This window comes from Tursiops truncatus, chromosome 4 (assembly GCF_011762595.2).
Source record: "Tursiops truncatus isolate mTurTru1 chromosome 4, mTurTru1.mat.Y, whole genome shotgun sequence".
NCBI lineage: Eukaryota > Metazoa > Chordata > Mammalia > Artiodactyla > Delphinidae > Tursiops > Tursiops truncatus.
The window spans coordinates 17,444,691-17,462,303 of NC_047037.1; the positions used below are offsets into that span (position 1 = coordinate 17,444,691).

General features: G+C 45.1%; 1 protein-coding gene across 1 annotated transcript in view; it reads left to right on the forward strand.

The window, feature by feature from the left end:
• The window catches only part of MINDY4B (MINDY family member 4B), a 41,773-nt gene that overhangs the window by 7,807 nt on the left and 16,353 nt on the right, over positions 1 to 17,613 (forward strand). The window contains exons 4-10 of the mRNA XM_033856319.2: positions 2,539 to 2,658; positions 3,597 to 3,688; positions 6,328 to 6,493; positions 7,367 to 7,432; positions 12,400 to 12,470; positions 14,247 to 14,319; positions 15,125 to 15,286. Of these exons, the coding sequence (XP_033712210.1) occupies positions 2,539 to 2,658; positions 3,597 to 3,688; positions 6,328 to 6,493; positions 7,367 to 7,432; positions 12,400 to 12,470; positions 14,247 to 14,319; positions 15,125 to 15,286 (750 nt within the window). The remainder of the gene's footprint in view (positions 1 to 2,538; positions 2,659 to 3,596; positions 3,689 to 6,327; positions 6,494 to 7,366; positions 7,433 to 12,399; positions 12,471 to 14,246; positions 14,320 to 15,124; positions 15,287 to 17,613) is intronic.

Below are 17,613 nucleotides of genomic sequence, written 5' to 3' on the forward strand. Positions count from 1 at the left end.
ACTTATGGTTCCCACAGTCCTTTCCATACTTCTCCTCTTGCAGTGGTAGCTTTCAATTTCAGTGATGGGGACAGAGCAGGGGTTATCCCCGTTTCAGGATAAGCAAAGAAAGCCTTAGAGAGGTTTGACAATCTGTCCCCGTTCATGTGGTCGGCATGTCCAAGCAGAGCTGGGGCTTCTCAACCCTGGAGTCAGGAGTGAGCAGTTTTCTTCTGTGCAGTCTTGATGTCAGGGAGACACTTTCTGTCCATATTCAGGGCTCTGCTGGGGATGTCCTGGGTTGGTGGCCCTCTTTGGTTGTGGTGCACACCGAGTCTGTGTCTCCCAAGAGCAGCCTTCTCCTCCCTCTCCTTGATGGCCACCGGACAGATAATTTTCCTTCAGGTGCAATTCTAGGCTCTTGCTTATTCTGAAATGCACCTGTCTCTATTTCTCTGTAGAGGCAATCTTTTCTTTTGAGGGTGGGTGCAGAGGTGGCCAGGAAATAAACTCCAGCCGTGGAACCAGACCCTGGTTTGAGATGGGGAAGACCATTCCAGATGCTTGCTTCTCCTGCATCTGTCCTTCTTGGAAACCATTAGAGCCCACGCTATGCACAGCTGGGAAGAGGTACCCTGGCTCTGACCGGTTGGGCTCCATGTTCCTTTTGTCCACACTCTTCAGCTGGCTCCAAATGCCTGAGTGTGATATTCAAAGCCCTCCAGGATCAGACCCAAGGTACTTTCCATTCTGAGCTTCCACTGACTTCCTGCCTGGTGGCCCCAGAACACACAGTGTTCTAGACCCAGTGAACCACTCACTGTCCCTGGATACCCTGGTACCATGTGTGTGCGTTTGCAGATCTCTCTCTCTACCCAGCCTCCCCGCCTTTACAGGCGACAGACCACTGTGTGGTCTGTCACAGAGTGTGGGACATGTGCCTGTGCTGGAGCATGGGGTGCTTTGGGGATATGGCAGTAAGCGACACGGAATAGCACTGAGTTACCTCGTGGGAAAGTCAGCCCCTTCTCCACTCTGGCAGGCCAGGGAGAAGACCCGGTAAAGGGCAGCACACATTCACACCTCTTTAACACCTCTTATCTCCCTTTTAATTACAAAGAGCGCAGGGCTCAGTCAGAGCTTTCACAGGCAACAGTTTCTAGCATAATCTAATAACATCGTTATATCTCTATATTTTTTATTATGGCAAGTGATTTTGATTCTCATTTAAGGATGTGGTATAAAGTGTCCTTTTAAATAAACGCTTTATTTATTTATTTAAATGAATGTTTCCTTGTAAAATGGGGATTAAATGAGATAATGCACATATCTGACCCTTTGTAAGCTCTTAATGACGGTGAACTGATTTGAAATAAATGAGAAACTGCCAACTTCCCCACCAAGAAAGAAGGAAAGAAAGAAAGAAAGAAAGAAAGAAAGAAAGAAAGAAAGAAAGAAAGAAAGAAAGAAAGAAAGAAATGCTTTAAATAAATGTTTTCTAAGTTATAAAAGAATGTCCCAAGCTAATGAGAAATATTAATTCAATAATTATTGGCATACAAAAATGACAGCAGTTATAAGGATGGTACATACACGATTAAAGCTGGGGAGGCAGATCAGTGGTGTTAGCATGGGTACGAATACCAGCCCTGCCTGACTTGCTGGGTGACCTTAGGCAAATACTTTCCTGTAAAAGGAGGATGATAACAGTACCTTTCTCAAGGAATTGAATTAACATAATGAATGCAAAGCACTTAGCCCAGTGCCTGGTGCGTAGAAAATACTCAATAAATGCTAGACACCATCTGCCAGCCTAGTTTAAATGCCACCTCTTCCACGAAGCCCTCCTGAGTACTTCAGTCGGAAGTTCTCTCTCCATACCCATACCCCACACAGGACCTAGCACAAGCCGAATGATTAATATGCCTCTGATTATAAAGGGATTCCCTTTTTGTCACGGGTTTGGTTTACAAAGGCTTGTACCCAATTTTCTGGGATTTTCTAAAAGACCCTCTCCAATCTTAACATGCTGCAGAGTATCCAGAAAAAAACTTAAAGATTCTAGGGCAAAAAAACAGAGGCTGCTTGTTTAATACCAATTTACACCACTATTGTACTCAGACTGCTGGAATCAGAGTCCTGCCTATTCCTTTTTTCTGGAGCAAGAGAGAAAGACCCTAACGTGGGAGAGATAGGAGTTACAGAGTCATGGTTAGAGGAATGCGAGGCATAAGGAGAGCGTAGTCACCCGTCATGGATCTTAAGGGGGTACAGGGAAGATGGCTGGCAATGGAGGGTGAGACAGACGCAGAGACAGAACTCGGATGGGGATAAAAAGGTGCACAGTTGACACTCTCAGCCTTCAGGATAAAATGTCCTAAGTGAACCCTATGCAAACCTTTTGCACAGAGCTGGACAATTACAATCAGGGAATAGAGTAATGTGTGAACCTGACTCTAGGAAGGGGACAGGCCCTCCTCCATGGTTTCACCACCTTGCTTAAGTCTGTTTGCTGAGGGCTTGTGTCTTGTTTGAACCATTTATTTCCCGTCTTTTCAGAAACTGCGCCAGATCCTCTTTGGAAATACAGCCCAGGTCTTCAGCTCTGACTGGACAAAGGCCTATTTCCGGTTTCATGATCCTTTTTCTGACCTGGCTTTCGCTTTGGAAGTGGGAAAGGTAATAGCAGGTGATAATTTTTTTTTTTTTTTTTTTGGTGGTACGTGGGCCTCTCACTGTCACGGCCTCTCCCGTTGGGGAGCATGGGCTCCGGACGCGCAGGCTCAGCGGCCATGGCTCACAGGCCCAGCCGCTCCACGGCATGGCATGTGGGATCTTCCAGGACCGGGGCACGAACCCGTGTCCCCTGCATCGGCAGGCGGACTCCCAACCACTGCGCCACCAGGGAAGCCCAGGTGATAATTTTTTAAAGTCCTAATCCCATGCTCCCTGTCTGTGTTTCCTTCCATCCTCCTCCATACGAGGCATGTTTTCATTATCATCATATGTAGAAACATATCGACGATTTAAAATGTAACCTTAAATGATAACAGACTGTTGAAAATTATGACACGCTATCTAGGATGTCACAAAGTCTCAAACTCCTCCCCACTCTCTTCCAAATTTTCGTTTTCCTGGCACTTTTCTCCAGGTCCTAAGCATTCCTAAGAATCTAGAGGCTGGAAGGGATCTAGGAGTTTCTTTCTGGCTTGTTTAAAACCTCAATAATTCAAACCATTGATCCCTAGCCAGGCAGAATTTCAAGAGCTAGCCGACTGGTTCCTTACCTCCTGCAAATCTAACGGTTGGACATGAGGCACGAGCCCAATGAAGGTGGGGCGGAGGGGGACAGGCATCCCGGGGTGCCCGTCTATGGGGCTCCACAGAGAAGCTGGTCATTGCAGATTCTAGCCCGGCCACAGCCCATGGGGAGCGGTGGCACATGTAGAGAACAGTGGCCCTTCACTAAGCCTAGGGGATGCTGTGTCCCAGAAGGGAAAAGGCTGCCGAGAAGAATAAATAATGACATCCATTTCCAAGACTTCTCTTTTATAACGTGGGCCCTGAGGGTTCCACCACCATTGTAAACTCCTCACTGTTGCCCCTCCGCTTTTCAGGGAGGTGCCCGAAGCATTCAGATGGCTGTACAAGGATGCATCATCAAATATTTGTTGTTTACAAGGAAGGGAAAAGACTGTAACTTTCTCAGGTAAGAGGCCTATGAAAAGTATTTGCAAAGAATTACCCATTTCCCGAGAACCTTTGTAGGCTAGATTACCACCAGGGAAAATTCCCCAGGTTGCCTCAGGAAGGAGACTTGCCTCATAAGAGGACTTGCCTCGTAAGACAGAAATGGCTCTGGCTCTCCCAGAGGGACTGAATTTCGTGAGTAGGTAGAGCTCTTCCAGAGTCCCTTTCAGTGTTCAGTGGCAGGGGTAACACTGACAGTTTTTATGCTCCACTGCAGAGCCCCCTGACAGAGGAGACGAAGCACCAGGTCTCCAGACAGGCTTACCTGACAACATTTGATAGGAAGTCCCAAACTAACAGTTCCAGAGAGAGAACAAAAGGGGTGATGACAAACCTAATAAATGAAGGATTCGTCCTCCTCTTTAATCACGCTGACAAAGTACAGTGTTTGGTAGTTGCCTATTTAAAAAATCAGTTCAAATTATTTTGTTCTTAGATGCTAATAAACCCCTATCAAACTCTATGATATTAGAGGAAACAGAAATAATTAAAAGGCATCTACCTACCCTCAGGCAGGGTAACTTATCACCCAGAACAGGAACTGAACGTCTCATCTATTCTAAGAACGTGAATTACCAGCTTCCTTAGAAGCAGAGCCAGAGATGGGAATTCTTCATGCAGGTGATTTATTAAGGGAATGCATGCCCTCAGGAGAAACCCCTAAGAGAGCAGGGGAGCAGGCTAGGGAAGGAGGAGAAGCAGAGGAGGACTGTGGCTGCCAGTGATGTCTAGCCTCCGCCTGAGCCATGGGAGCTCTGGGGGGCAACTGCTCCATCTGCAGATAAGGGGGCGGGGCCTTCTCACCTCCCACCCTCATCAGGCATCCGCTATGGACCCTCCTATGGGAAGGTGGCACAACTCCCAGTCACTTCCAGGGAAGGTGGCTCCAATTCATCAGAGAAAGTTGAGAAGTATGAGCCCCTGGCAGCAGTGCCCAAAGCAATGGGGGGGGGGGGGGGGGGGCGTGTCCACCAACTGAGCAAAAGGGATCCCAAGGGATCCAGATGGAACACATACAGCATTTGCTCCCTGAATAGCAAGCACTTAGCACAGTACCTGGCTTGTGGCAGGTGTCACATAAATGCTAATGAGTAATTGCTATTATCGACCTGCTCCATGAAGCCTTCCTGAACCTTCCCAATCACAAGTTCTCCCTCCTGCCCCTGTAGTCTCACAGCACTTTGTTTGACTCTCATTCTACCTTGGACAAGGGTTTTGGAGTGTGAGGGTCCTGCTACTGATTTCGATATCACCATAGAGCTAGATGGATTCTATAAATCAGGAGTCCCCAACCACCGGGCCACAGACTGGTAGCAGTCCGTGGCCTGTTAGGAACCGGGCCACACAGCAGGAGGTGAGTGGCAGGCGAGCGAGCGAAGCTTCATCTGTATTTACAGCCGCTCCCCATTGCTCGCGTTACTGCCTGAGCTCCACCTCCAGTCAGCATTATGGTGAGCTGTATAATTACTTCATTCTATATTACAATGTAATAATAATAGAAATAAAGTGCACAATGAATGTAATGTGCTTGAACCATCCCCAAGCCACCCCCCCACCCGTTCGTGGAAAAATTGTCTTCCACGAAACCGGTCCCCGGTGCCAGAAAGGTTGGGGACCGCTGCTATAAATCATGGCTGAGTTCATTCACTAACCTCTGTCATGTGTTTCTTCACCAGGAAGACAGTTGTCAATGTTAAACATTTAGAAAATGAGCATAGGAAAGGTCTGTGATGTAAAGATTGGCTCCCATTTCTGGGGAATTCTCACCCACTGGGATTATTTGATGGAATCTAATGGTTAAGAACAATCTAATGGTTAAGTCAGGAGGCACACTGCCCGCATTCAAATCACTGCTCTACTGCTTTAAAGGTGAATGACCAGGGGCAGAGTACTCAACCTCCCTGTCTTACTTTCCTCATCTCTAAAATGGGACTAATAATATTGATAGCATCCACCTCACAGGTTGTCATAAGGATTAAATGAGGTAATATGTGTTAGGTGCTTAGAACAATTCTGGGCCCAGTGAGTACCAGATGAGTGTAAACTATAAGTTAGTAAGGGGGAAGTGGGCCTCAAATGATTCGTAGGACGTGATCAGTCAGGAAGAACAGACAGAACTTGCATATTAAAGGCAGACAAGTACATGAGAAAAAGCATGGAGGTAGAATGCAGAAACTATGTCTAGGGAACTAGTCCATCTGGGGCAGAGGGTTTGCAAAATGGAAACCTGGGAGATAAAACTGGAAGGATTGTTTGGGGTTGCACTCGGGAAGGGCCTGTGTTATCAGGTGAGAGAGTTTGGATGGAGCCTAGCTGGAGTTCAGGAGAGAAGACAGTGTTGAGATTCAGCAGGGGCAGTAATGCACAGGGAGGGATCAGTGGAGAAACCAGAGGATTAATGCTCTGGGGTGAGGATGCCCGTTCAGTGCGGGCAGAGAGGATGAGGCCCTCCACAATGTTCTCACAGTGTAGGTTGACGAAGGAACCAAACTGACCCATCCTATACTCAGAAGGGTCCATGAAAGTGGAGGCCCAGGCCCTCAGCTAGGGGGCACTCATTGCAATGCGTTCCTACCCTCCCCCCGCCCCGGGCTGAAGTTTGTGCGCGATGAGCAAGCAGGGGCAGAAGCACGCGCTGGCCGCGGCGCTCGCGGGCATCCTGTGGGCCGCAGGAGCAGCTCGGAAAGCCACCATCTGCCTTGTCACCGAGGACACTTACGTCGCCCCGACTCCTGACTACTCTGGGGACGGTTTCACTGAACGGGTGAGTGCACTCCTGCCCGTCCTGTCCTACCAGATAAAGGATGGTGAAGCCTGGGTGAGTGTTAGACTCGCCATGGAACTGGAGGTGGAACTGAGGCTCCTGGGTGGACCTCCACGATGTAAGCATCTGATGTGGCCAAAGGTACCTGCCAAAGAGGCCAGGATCAAGGGCATAAGTAATCCAAGCAGCCAAAATAGAGATGCCTGCTGTGAATTTCTCCTTCCAGAATTCACCATGATCAAGAATACTCCATACCCAACAGAAAGAAGCAGATTCACAGACATAGAGAACAAAGTAGTAGTTATCAGTGGGGAGAGGGAAAGGGGAGGGGCAACACAGGGGGAGGGGATTAAGAGGTGCACACTATTATATATAAAATAAGCTACAAGCATGTTGTACAACACAGGAAATAGAGCCAATATTTTATAATAACTATAAATGAAGTATTACCTTTAAAAATTGTGAACCACTATATTGTACACCTGTAACTTATATAATATTGTATATCAACTATACTTCAACAACAAAAAAATTTTTTAAAGAATATCCCATGCCTGAAATTATCATAAACTCCATTTCCATAGCCACTCTTCTAAACGTGGCTGAATTCTACCTATTAGGGAAAAAATCTGTTTACAGTTTTCCTGCTCAAGACACCATATTGGTTTAAAACTGAGGAATGTAAAAGTGAGGCCGGTGGCCACCCAATCTTACCATGTATGTTTTACAGGGCCTTGTGTATATGTCAGTTTCTAGCCATGTGATTTTGCAATGAAACAAAGAACTCCCTTGAGGTACTAACAGTGAGTTGACATCTTCTAGCTATAACTTTCATCTTCCTTTTCATTTTTATCTTCTATTTCTGATTTATAGCTCCAGCTGTTTGAACTTTTAGAGAAAGAAGCCACGGAGAAATTCATCTATGATCACGTACAGTGTGTAAGTATTTAAGGGTTGAGATAATTCCTTTATGTTGAACTGATCGTACAGGAATCTTCTTCCTTTTATAAAGTGTATTTCTAATGATGCTTGTTAAGAAAAGCAGGTCATTTTGAGGACTAAGAGAGGGCAGAATGAGGGAAAGAGAAACCTGTCTCTCCCTCCCCACAATCTAGAAAGAGGCCAGATCACACACAGGCCCACTCACAAATGCCTCTTTCTCCTTGGCTAATCAAACGCAGAGAATAATACTATAGAGGGCATATACAATAAGATTGCTTTTATGGGAAGAGAAAATATTAGAGCAGCCTTGTCTCATCTAAGGGATAAAACACAAAAATGGTAGTCTAAATTGCCAAAACGGCCTTTCACATTGGCTCAGAAAAATGACTGCCAGTCTGAAAAAGGTGGCCCCCTTGCACGTCTTCTATCAGCACCTTCCACACAATGCCCTCCCCTGCAATGAATCTCCCCCACCTCCTGTGTGGGAAGGACACAAAATAGGGGATAGGGATGGTGGAAAACGGAAGGTGCTTTTTTTTTTTTTTTTTTTTCCTTTTGCGGTACGCGGGCCTCTCACTGTTGTGGCCTCTCCCATTGCGGAGCACAGGCTCCGGACGCGCAGGCTCAGCGGCCATGGCTCACGGGCCCAGCCGCTCCGTGGCATGTGGGATCTTCCCGGACCCGGGCAAGAACCCGTGTCGCCTGCATCGGCAGGCGGACTCTCAACCACTGCGCCACCAGGGAAGCCCCGGGAAGGTGCTTTTTTAAGTTTCCTCTGTGGATAAAGAAATGAAAGTTGATTTTCTAAAGAATCAGAACCTTACAATGTAGCAGAGGAAAATTAGAGTAACCATGAAGCCATATAAATGTGGCTTGTATGGAAAGGGAAAATTTGATTCATGAAACTCACAACCCCATTCCTTTCAAAGGTCATAGGGACAGAAAACTTGGGCATGAGTTCTCAGTCACACACTAGCTACATGGTCTTGCTTAAACTAGTTACCCCAGACCGTCCTCCCCCACCCTCTCTTGGGTCTATGTGGTAGGCAGAAGAATGGTCCCCTGAAAGATGTCCATACCCTACCCCCTAGAACCTGTGAATGTTTCATTACATGGTAAAGAGGAATTAAGCTCGTTAATCAGATGACTCTAAAATAGGGAGATTACCCTGGATTATCCGGGTGGGCCCAGTGTAATCTCAAGGGACTTTAAATGTGGATGAGGAAGGCGTAAGACAGGGGAAGACTGATGTGATGTGAAAAGAGTACCACCCACTGTTGTTGGCATCGAAGGTCAAAGGTGGGGGCCATGAACCAAGGAACGTGAGCAGGGCTGCTAGAACCTGGAAAGGGCAAGGAAACAGATTCTCCCCTAGAGCCTCCAGAAAGAACGCAGGGCTGCTAACATCTTGATTTTAGGCCAGTAAGACCCATTTCAGTCTTCTAACCTCTAGAACTGTTAAGATAATAAACCTGTATTATTTAAGCTACTAAATGTATGGTAATTTGTTACAGCAGCAATATGAAACTAATGGAAGCTATATGATAGATTTTAAATATCTGACATGAAATGTTAAGCTAGAAGCCTGCTTAGGGACTTTTTGTGGTAGAGGGAGATGTTTAATGGGGCTACACGGAGAGGAACCATGTAAGAAATGACTCTGCCAGCAAACAGAGGCAAACCCTTTCCTCTCTGTCTTCCATCTCTTCAACTCAGACCTGGGAGAGTCTGATTCAATAAGAAAGTCTTTCACATCTGCAAGGGCTTCTTAAGTGTAGCCAGAGTTGAGAATAAGATGATTAGAGCTAGAGCTATACATAGGTTTTCCCCCTCAAGGACAAAGAGTTGATAATGGGGACCTACTGTACAGCACAGAGAACTCAATACTCTGTAATGACCTATATGGGAAAAGAATCTTAAAAAGAGGGCATATATGTATATGTATAACGGATTCACTTTGCTGTAAAGCAGAAACTAACACAACATTGTAAATCAACTCTACTTAATTTTTAAACTAATGTTTAATTAATAAAAATTAATTTAAAAATAAAATTTAAAAAAAGACTAAGAGTTGAGCTGGAATAAGTAATGAAAGGAAGCAGAATCAGACTGCATGGTGCAGGTGGGCTTTGCACAAGAGTGGTGTCAAGCGGACCCAAGCTGACCATTACCATAGCCGTGCGGGGAAAGGGTTGGCACCATTTCCTGAGTGAGGGGGCATCTGGATGCATAGATACTCCTCTGAAGGGCACTCCCTAACCGGGGCTGCGTGTGTGATCAGCCCCCATCCAGACCTTTACCAAACACCATTCACTATCAAAATGAAGCAGTTCTGTGCCCTGTCTTCAGGCAGAGATCACAAGCTAGAGGTCTGAGGGTTACATGTGGGCAGCAGGCCTATTGTTATTATGGGTTGAATTGCATCTCCCCTCTCCCCAGAAAAGGGATATGTTTAAGCCCTAACCCCCAGTACCTGTGAATGTGTTCTTATTTGGAAAGAGTTTCTTTGCAGATGTAATCATGTTAAGATCAGGTCATGCTGGATTAGGGTGGGCCTTAATCCAATGACTGGTATCTTTATAAGGAGACAGAAATTTGGTCATAGACACCGACACATGCAGGGAGAATGCCATGTGATAATGAAGGCAGACTGTCCCAAACCAAGGACACCAAGGACTGCCAGCAGCCACTGGAAGCTAGGAAGATACAAGGAAGGATCCTCCCCTAAGGCCTTCAGAGAGAGCATGACCCGCCTCTGACACCTTGATTTCAGACTTCTAGCTTTCAGAACTGTGAAACAATAAATTCCTACTGTTTCAAGCCATTCAAATTTCTGGCCATTTGTAGGGTAGGTCTAGGAAACTAATACATCTATTACATAGGATCTGCAGCATTAGCTCATATGGTGGTGTATTTTTAAAAACTCGACTTGGTGAACTTCAAAAATAATCAGAGGGCTTCCCTGGTGGCGCAGTGGTTGACAGTCCGCCTGCCGATGCAGGGGACGCGGGTTCGTGCCCCGGCCCAGGAGGATCCCACATGCCGTGGAGCGGCTGGTCCCGTGAGCCATGGCCGCTGAGCCTGCGCGTCCGGAGCCTGTGCTCCGCAGCGGGAGAGGCCACAACAATGAGAGGCCTGCATACCGCAAAAAAAAAAAAAAATCAGAAAATTCCACGTAAAAACCTAAATGTTCGGGCATTCCCTGGTGGTCCAGTGGTTAGGACTCCTCACTTTCGCTGCTGAGGGCACAGGTTCAGTCCTCAGTCGGGGAACTAAGGTGAAGCCACCCCTCAATCTGCACAGAGCAGCAAAAAAAAAAAAAAAAAAAAAAAACAACAACAAAAAAAACACACAAAAACTAAATGTTTAGGTCCTCCCCACTCCCACCCAAAATCAGAAACTCTGACAGCACTAGGCCTGTATTCTAGCATGTCTTCAATCAGCTGATAAAGGGAGCAGTGACTCCCATTAGACAAGTTGTGATAGACTGAATGATGTTACCTAACTGGTAAAAAGGACTCTGCAGATGTGATTAAGTTCAAGATCTCAGATGGGGAGATTATTCTGAATTTTTCTGATGGGCCCAATGAATCATAAGGGTTTTATAAGAGAAAGAGGATGGCAGGAGATTCAGAAAAAGGGATGTGATGAGGGAAGCAGAGGAGAAGAGGCTATGTGATGTGGAGTCATGAACCAAGGAATAAGGACAGCTTCTAGAAGCTGGAAAAGGCTAGGAGACATCATAGCCTCCAGAAGGAGCACAGGCCAACCAGTAGTGTGAATGGAGTCCAGTGACACCAGGGCTGGACGTCTAACCTCCAGAACTGTGAGATGATGGATTCCTGTGGTTTTAAGCCAACACGTCTGTGGTCGTCTGTTAAGGCAGCAACAGGAAACTGACACACAAGTGCTGTCCCTTGCCTCGGGCCCCACCTCTCTCGGTTTCCCTCACGTCCTGGCGTACACCCATTTGGGTTCCCATCTGGCTTCTGTGGGCACTGAAATTTCTTCTCCTGCCTGAAGATCCAGCCCCTGCAAGGGCATAGATAGTGAAGGGGACAAATTAATCTACAAAAGGAAAAGTGCATGCATTTTAGCAGAAGGCTTCCTGCTATAATGACTTTAAAGAAGAGGCTTTAACCCTGGGCACCTTGAAAGCCAGCCAAGGAGCTTCTTTTCTGCAGGTAGAGTATTGACACAAAGCTAAGATAAGGCCAACCAGTGAGAGGCCCTGAATGAGGATGGATTTTATCCTGGAGCTCACAGGGCACCTTTGGAAAGTTCGGAGCAGAAAAGTAACCTGGCCAAGAAAAGAGACAGGGAGAAGTGCCTTAGAGAGGGATAGACAGTAATTTTGCTGTGGTTCTAGCATGTTCTAAGAACTACGGTAGGTCCTGTGCATTATTTCATTTAACTTTTGCAACAATCCTAGGAAAAGGGTCTTTTTATCTACATTTGCAGATGAGAATGAAACTTAAAGAAGCTGGAGTTAATCTAGTAGAACTGGTTTTGAACTCAGGTTTGTATAACTCCAAAACTATTTCTAGAAAGCTTCTCTGCTCCCCCTGAGTTTAACAGGATGATGAGGAAGGATGCTCTGATGGAGGGAGGCTGGATAAGGGCCAGCCAGAGCAGCTCTGAGGAACTGAGCTAGGATAGACGCTGGAAAATGGAGAGGAAGTATACACTATGTCTTAGCCATGATTCGAAGAGAATCACATGATAGAAGTGGAGGAAAGATGGGTTGAAAACCAAGAGAATGATGGTGCCATTGGCACACCTGAAGCAAGGAAAGAGGATGCATCTGAGGGTGGAGGTGACCTAGAGAAGCAGAGAGAGCTCCCATGGTCCTTTCGGCAGCTAGAAAAAAATCTCTCAGGTGTAAATCCTTGAATTCATGCCCACAGATACACAGAGATGCACTGTGTTTATGCAAACGTGTTTTTCCTTTGTTTTTCAAATAGTTCAAAGGAGAAGGAAGCCATGGTGTCATCTTGTTTCTTTACAGCCTGATCTTCTCCAGAACATTTGAAAGGTAAATTCTACAAATATTTGCACAGGTATTTCCTATAGCTCTGGGGTCACATAAACAATGCTCTCGTGTTGGAAAATATTTTCATGCCTTATTGGAGACATGAGTGCAATTTTTTTCTAGTGGACACTCTTCTGTTGATTCATCCTTTTCTGTAGTCAGTTTGGCCATATTCGTGGGAGAGTGGATGTCATCAGAAAAGTCTGAATCTACTTTTCTAGCACAGTAGTAGGTTCCTTTTTCTTGTGGTTATAAATATTGGCAGATACCACTCAGGCTTATTTGTACAGTTTTCATAAATGAAAATATTTTATGATTTCTATGTACAATAAAATATATATCCACAAATATTGATTTTGTCCCTATGAAATGCAAAGCCCTTGGCACTGTGGGAAATACAGTTCTTGGCACTGTGGGAAATACCAATAAAAGAGAATATGGCCCTGACCTCCTTGCAGGTTCCAATTTGGGAAAAACCAGGGGTACACAGAGAGACTGAGCAGTCCCAGGTGGTACTTAACGTGCCAAATGAAGTACAGAGACAATGAATCTTAACGGATTCCAGAGGAGGGAGGGGCCCCAACAGATAAGGTGGCCAAGGAAGGCTTCTGGGAAGAAACAGACTTTCTTCTGGACCCTGAGAAAAGGGTAAGCTTTTGAGAGTCAGAGAGAGAGAAACAGAGGGCCCCCAGAAAGGAAGGATTTCAAGCCTTGAAGCAGTTCCTGAAAACCTGTCTTTTGCATATCATACTTTTATGATCTATATTATTATTTGCTTAACAATGTCCTTAAATCAACACACACTTGGGACTTCCCTGGTGGTCCAGTGGTTAAGATTCTGTGCTTCCACTGCAGGGGAGGCACGGTTTCAATCCCTGGTCAGGGAACTAAGACCCTGCATGCTGTGTGGCACGGCCAAAAAAAAATGAAAAAATTCAAAATCAACACACATTTAAATATCATCCTCTTCTTAAACATTAATATCCTCTAAATCACGTAGTTGCTGTGCTAAAGAAAAAATGTATTAAACACATTACTGTAAATTTTTTTAATGCTCATATCTATACCACCTAACATCATGCCATCATTTAGGAAACACTGCCCTGAATTACATCTGATGCTTGATCCACGTCTTTAGGTCTTATTCACAGAAGTGCTTGACCTTCCAGTCCTGTGAACAGGTTCGTTCAAGAACACATACAGCTCCTACAGCTCAGCATCTCCCTCCGGGCGACAACACGAGCTACTTTCCACCTCGATATTATGCTGTCCTGGGTGGAACCCTGACCCCTTGGCCCTGGTGAAACAGTAGAGGCTTCAGCCGAGACATGGGCTTAACTCCCCAGCTGGTGGTTTCCACTTGAGCAGTCTGGTCAACTCTGCCTTGGGCCAGCACTCTCTGGAGGGGTCACGTGTCACCGCCCTAAGTCAAGCGTCCCTTGGCACTCAGCACAAGCAGTTTTGCTACACAGCCCAGCACCCACACGGAGCCCACACCCAGGGATTCTAACGTGTGAGGTCTGCCGCTTCGTCCTCCTCCCTGACCACTTATCACTGGCTTCCCCCAACGGCATCCAGAGCTTGCCCCGTCACCTCTGCAGCCCCAGTCCTAGAAGCTTTCCCAGTGACAGATGGAAACGTGCCAGGCACATGGGAAGGACAGTGACCAGGCAAGCCCAAGTCACTGCTGCTCTGCGTTGGGGGGGCGGAGGGAGGAGAGGCTGCATGTCCCTGGAGCATCACCGGCCGTGAGTGCTGATGGCTTCTCCCACTCTGCAGGCTTCAGAAGGACCTGGACGTCTCCACCACTCATCTGCTACGACCAAATGCTGGAGGTTTCCTGTGCAGGCAGGTGGGTTGGAAGACCTTGCCTTTTTATTGTAGCATCTCAATTAGGCTTTTTTTTTTTTTTTTTTTTTTTTTTTTTGGCGGTACGCGGGCCTCTCACTGTTGTGGCCTCTCCCGTTGCGGAGTACAGGCTCCGGACGTGCAGGCTCAGCGGTCATGGCTCAGCCGCTCCGTGGCATGTGGGATCTTCCCAGACCAGGGCACGAACCTGCAGCCCCTACATGGCAGGCGGACTCTCAACCACTGCACCACCAAGGAAGCCCTAGGCCTTTTTTTTTTTTCCTTTCAACTAAGCATATTCTCTCCTTAAGTGAAGAGTGATCAAATTATCTTTGAAAAACTAAGATGCTCCCCTGAGTTTGTTATCAGATTCTATCTTCCCACTTTCCATTACAGTCCTTTCTAGTTTACCTCTGACAGCCTGCCATCCCTGAGATTCTAGAAACATTAGAAAATATCTTGACAAGACCGCCCAGGAGTCCCTAATAACTGAAAGAAAAGCACTATGAAAACTTCTTAGCTTCATGCAGCTTCAATCACAACTATGGAAACCTAAGTTTAAAAAAAATATGAAGGGAGGAAGGTCCCATGGGGAGTTACGGGGCATGGCTCAAGAAAAAAAAATCAATAAACTCCTGTTTTAACACTACCAAACATTCATGACATACATTTTCCCAGAATTATATATTGTGGGATTTCATTCTTTTCACTACAAATGATACATTTTATGATGATTAAAAGAAAAAAGAAATTAAGTCCTTGTGTCATCGCTACCTGAAATGTAAATATTTGTAAAATGTGTCATCTAGGCAGTTCTGAACATGATTTTAACTGGAAGAGCCAGTCCACACGTCTTTAACGGCTATCAGAAAGGAAAGTCTCAGGAAACGTTATGTGGGGTCCTGACCCGCAGTGACGTCGGCTATTTGCAGTGGCATAAGGACACCTCAGAGGATGATAGACTTTCACAGGTGAGTGTGTTCCAATTCTCAACCACACCACCAGAGTGTCACTATCTGGACAAGGCAATTCAAATCGGAGCTTACTTTTTCCTTTACTACTTTCCTGCATGCCTTCCACTTGCACATATAGACACACGTGGAGATTTTTCAGCGACTAAATGGAAATATCCAAGTCTACTTGCTTCCTATTTTACTTTATATATTTTTATGTATACAGAGTATAGGTAATACGAGTAATATGCAAATAATTTTTAAACAATACTTGAAATATACAAATAAAGTCTCCTGGCCTCCCCACTCATCAGAAATCAATACTGTCAGCAGAGAATGGTTACCTTCCCAACCGTGTATTATGCAAACATGAATGCATATATTCTATCTATCGCTCAAAGCTTTAAAAAGAATAACTGAAAAAAAAAGGGAATCCCACTTACGAAACACCTCTCAAAAAGCTTTCTAGCTCAGGGGATGTACAACCTCTGACAACCAGAAAGTAGACTGTGCTGTTGAAAACACAGCCAGAGAATTAAGTTAAGATGTGGTTCTGTAAAAACAACCAGGAGAGAGAGTGAGGAAGCAGGTATACCCACTCGAACCACAAATCAAAGATGCTTCTGTGATATTTTCACCAAAATGCCATTACAAAACCCAGGGAAGGCAAGGCAGATTCTATGAAAAGCCAACACTTCCTTGGAGCGGCCCTAACGCTAGCTGGGATGGAATTCAATGTGACGGTGACAACCCCCCCCAGGCTCACCGCCCCCCAGCACCAAATGAGGCCCCATTACTCAGAGCCTGTCCTTCACTCTCCTGGTTCCAGCTCAAAATCCCTTTCAACGTACAGGGCTTTACACTTTATAATGTCCTTTTATATCCATAGCTTCATCTGTCTTTCCTCCTACTGTTGGCTCCAGCTACAATGTGTTAATCATGAAATCAGCAGCTCACAACACATACAAATCACATCTGATAGCACTGGGAACGTAGCGTCTGACTTTCGCAGAATTAGTATATTTTGTGTACAAGTGTGTCTTAAAAGTTTACCTAGTATTCCCTGAGTTTGAAATCTAGTCCATCATAGAAAAATGACACCAGAAACTAACATAACATTGTAAATCAACTATACTTCAATTTAAAAAAAGAAAAAGAAAAAAATGAGAAGTGACAGATAAGCTAAAAGCAAAAGAAATGAACCCAATCCCATCACCCAAGGTCAATCCTCTCAGAAATGCTTCCTTCTCTTTCTCATATAAATATGTTCTATCCTACTCCTCTGAACCCTGCATTTAACACTAACGTCCTTATATGCCAATGAATATATATCTTTCATCACATTTAATGGATACAATGATTTTCACTGTATGAATGTGAAGACTGTACTTTGAATATGCCCTAGAGAGAATGGATTTATTATTATTATAAAGTTCCTAATCGTTTGTTCCAGACAATTTGGGAATTCATCTTAGAATTTGATATATATATATATATATATATATATATATATAATGACAAGGAAAACTAAGCCAGAAATAGGGGACTTACAGATTTCATTTTACGTATTTTTCTTTTCTTTCAACCATGCATGGTCACTTGAGGTCCATGGTAAAGCATTCTGTACCAATCAGAGCCCAGTAACAGGCCAAGACTCAGTCTGGTAGGATACACTGGGGGCAAATTTCAAGGAGTGAGGGTGCAAAAATCACAACAATTTTAGTGCTTTGCCTACTATTACAAAGCTCTTTCACAATATTATTTCACTGTATCCTCATTTTAAACTACAAAGATTTAAGGTGTTTCTCATAGTTCTGTCATTTAAGTAGGTAATTCAAAAGCTCTGTTATATCTTTACACCACCTCTGCTGTTATTTGCTTAATATTTTCCTTTAAATCAACTCACTTTTACAATTTGAATCTAACGTTTTCTGCAGCAGTAATACAAACTATGGACTTGATATGCTATTTTTTTCTAATACATATTAAATAAATAAGGAAACGTGTTTTGTTTTCAAGTTCACCCCTTGTGCCCTGACTTCCACGCCACATGCCACCAAGGGGCACGTGCACCATACTTTAGAAACCTGGTGTAAAAGTGAGAAGGTTCCCATAACACGTGGAAAACAGCCCTGTCCTGGGAACCAGGAGACTTGGCTGGAGGCCTTGCCCTGCCACTCACAGGAGTGTGACTTGGGCCAGTCACTTACCTGCTCTGAGCCTGCTTCCTCATCCACAGACTAATGTCCTAACACTTGCCCTGCAACCACATGACTGATGTGAACAGCAAACAAAACCATGAACGCTGAAGCCTGTTTGGAAAGCCTGAATGACCTCTCCACACA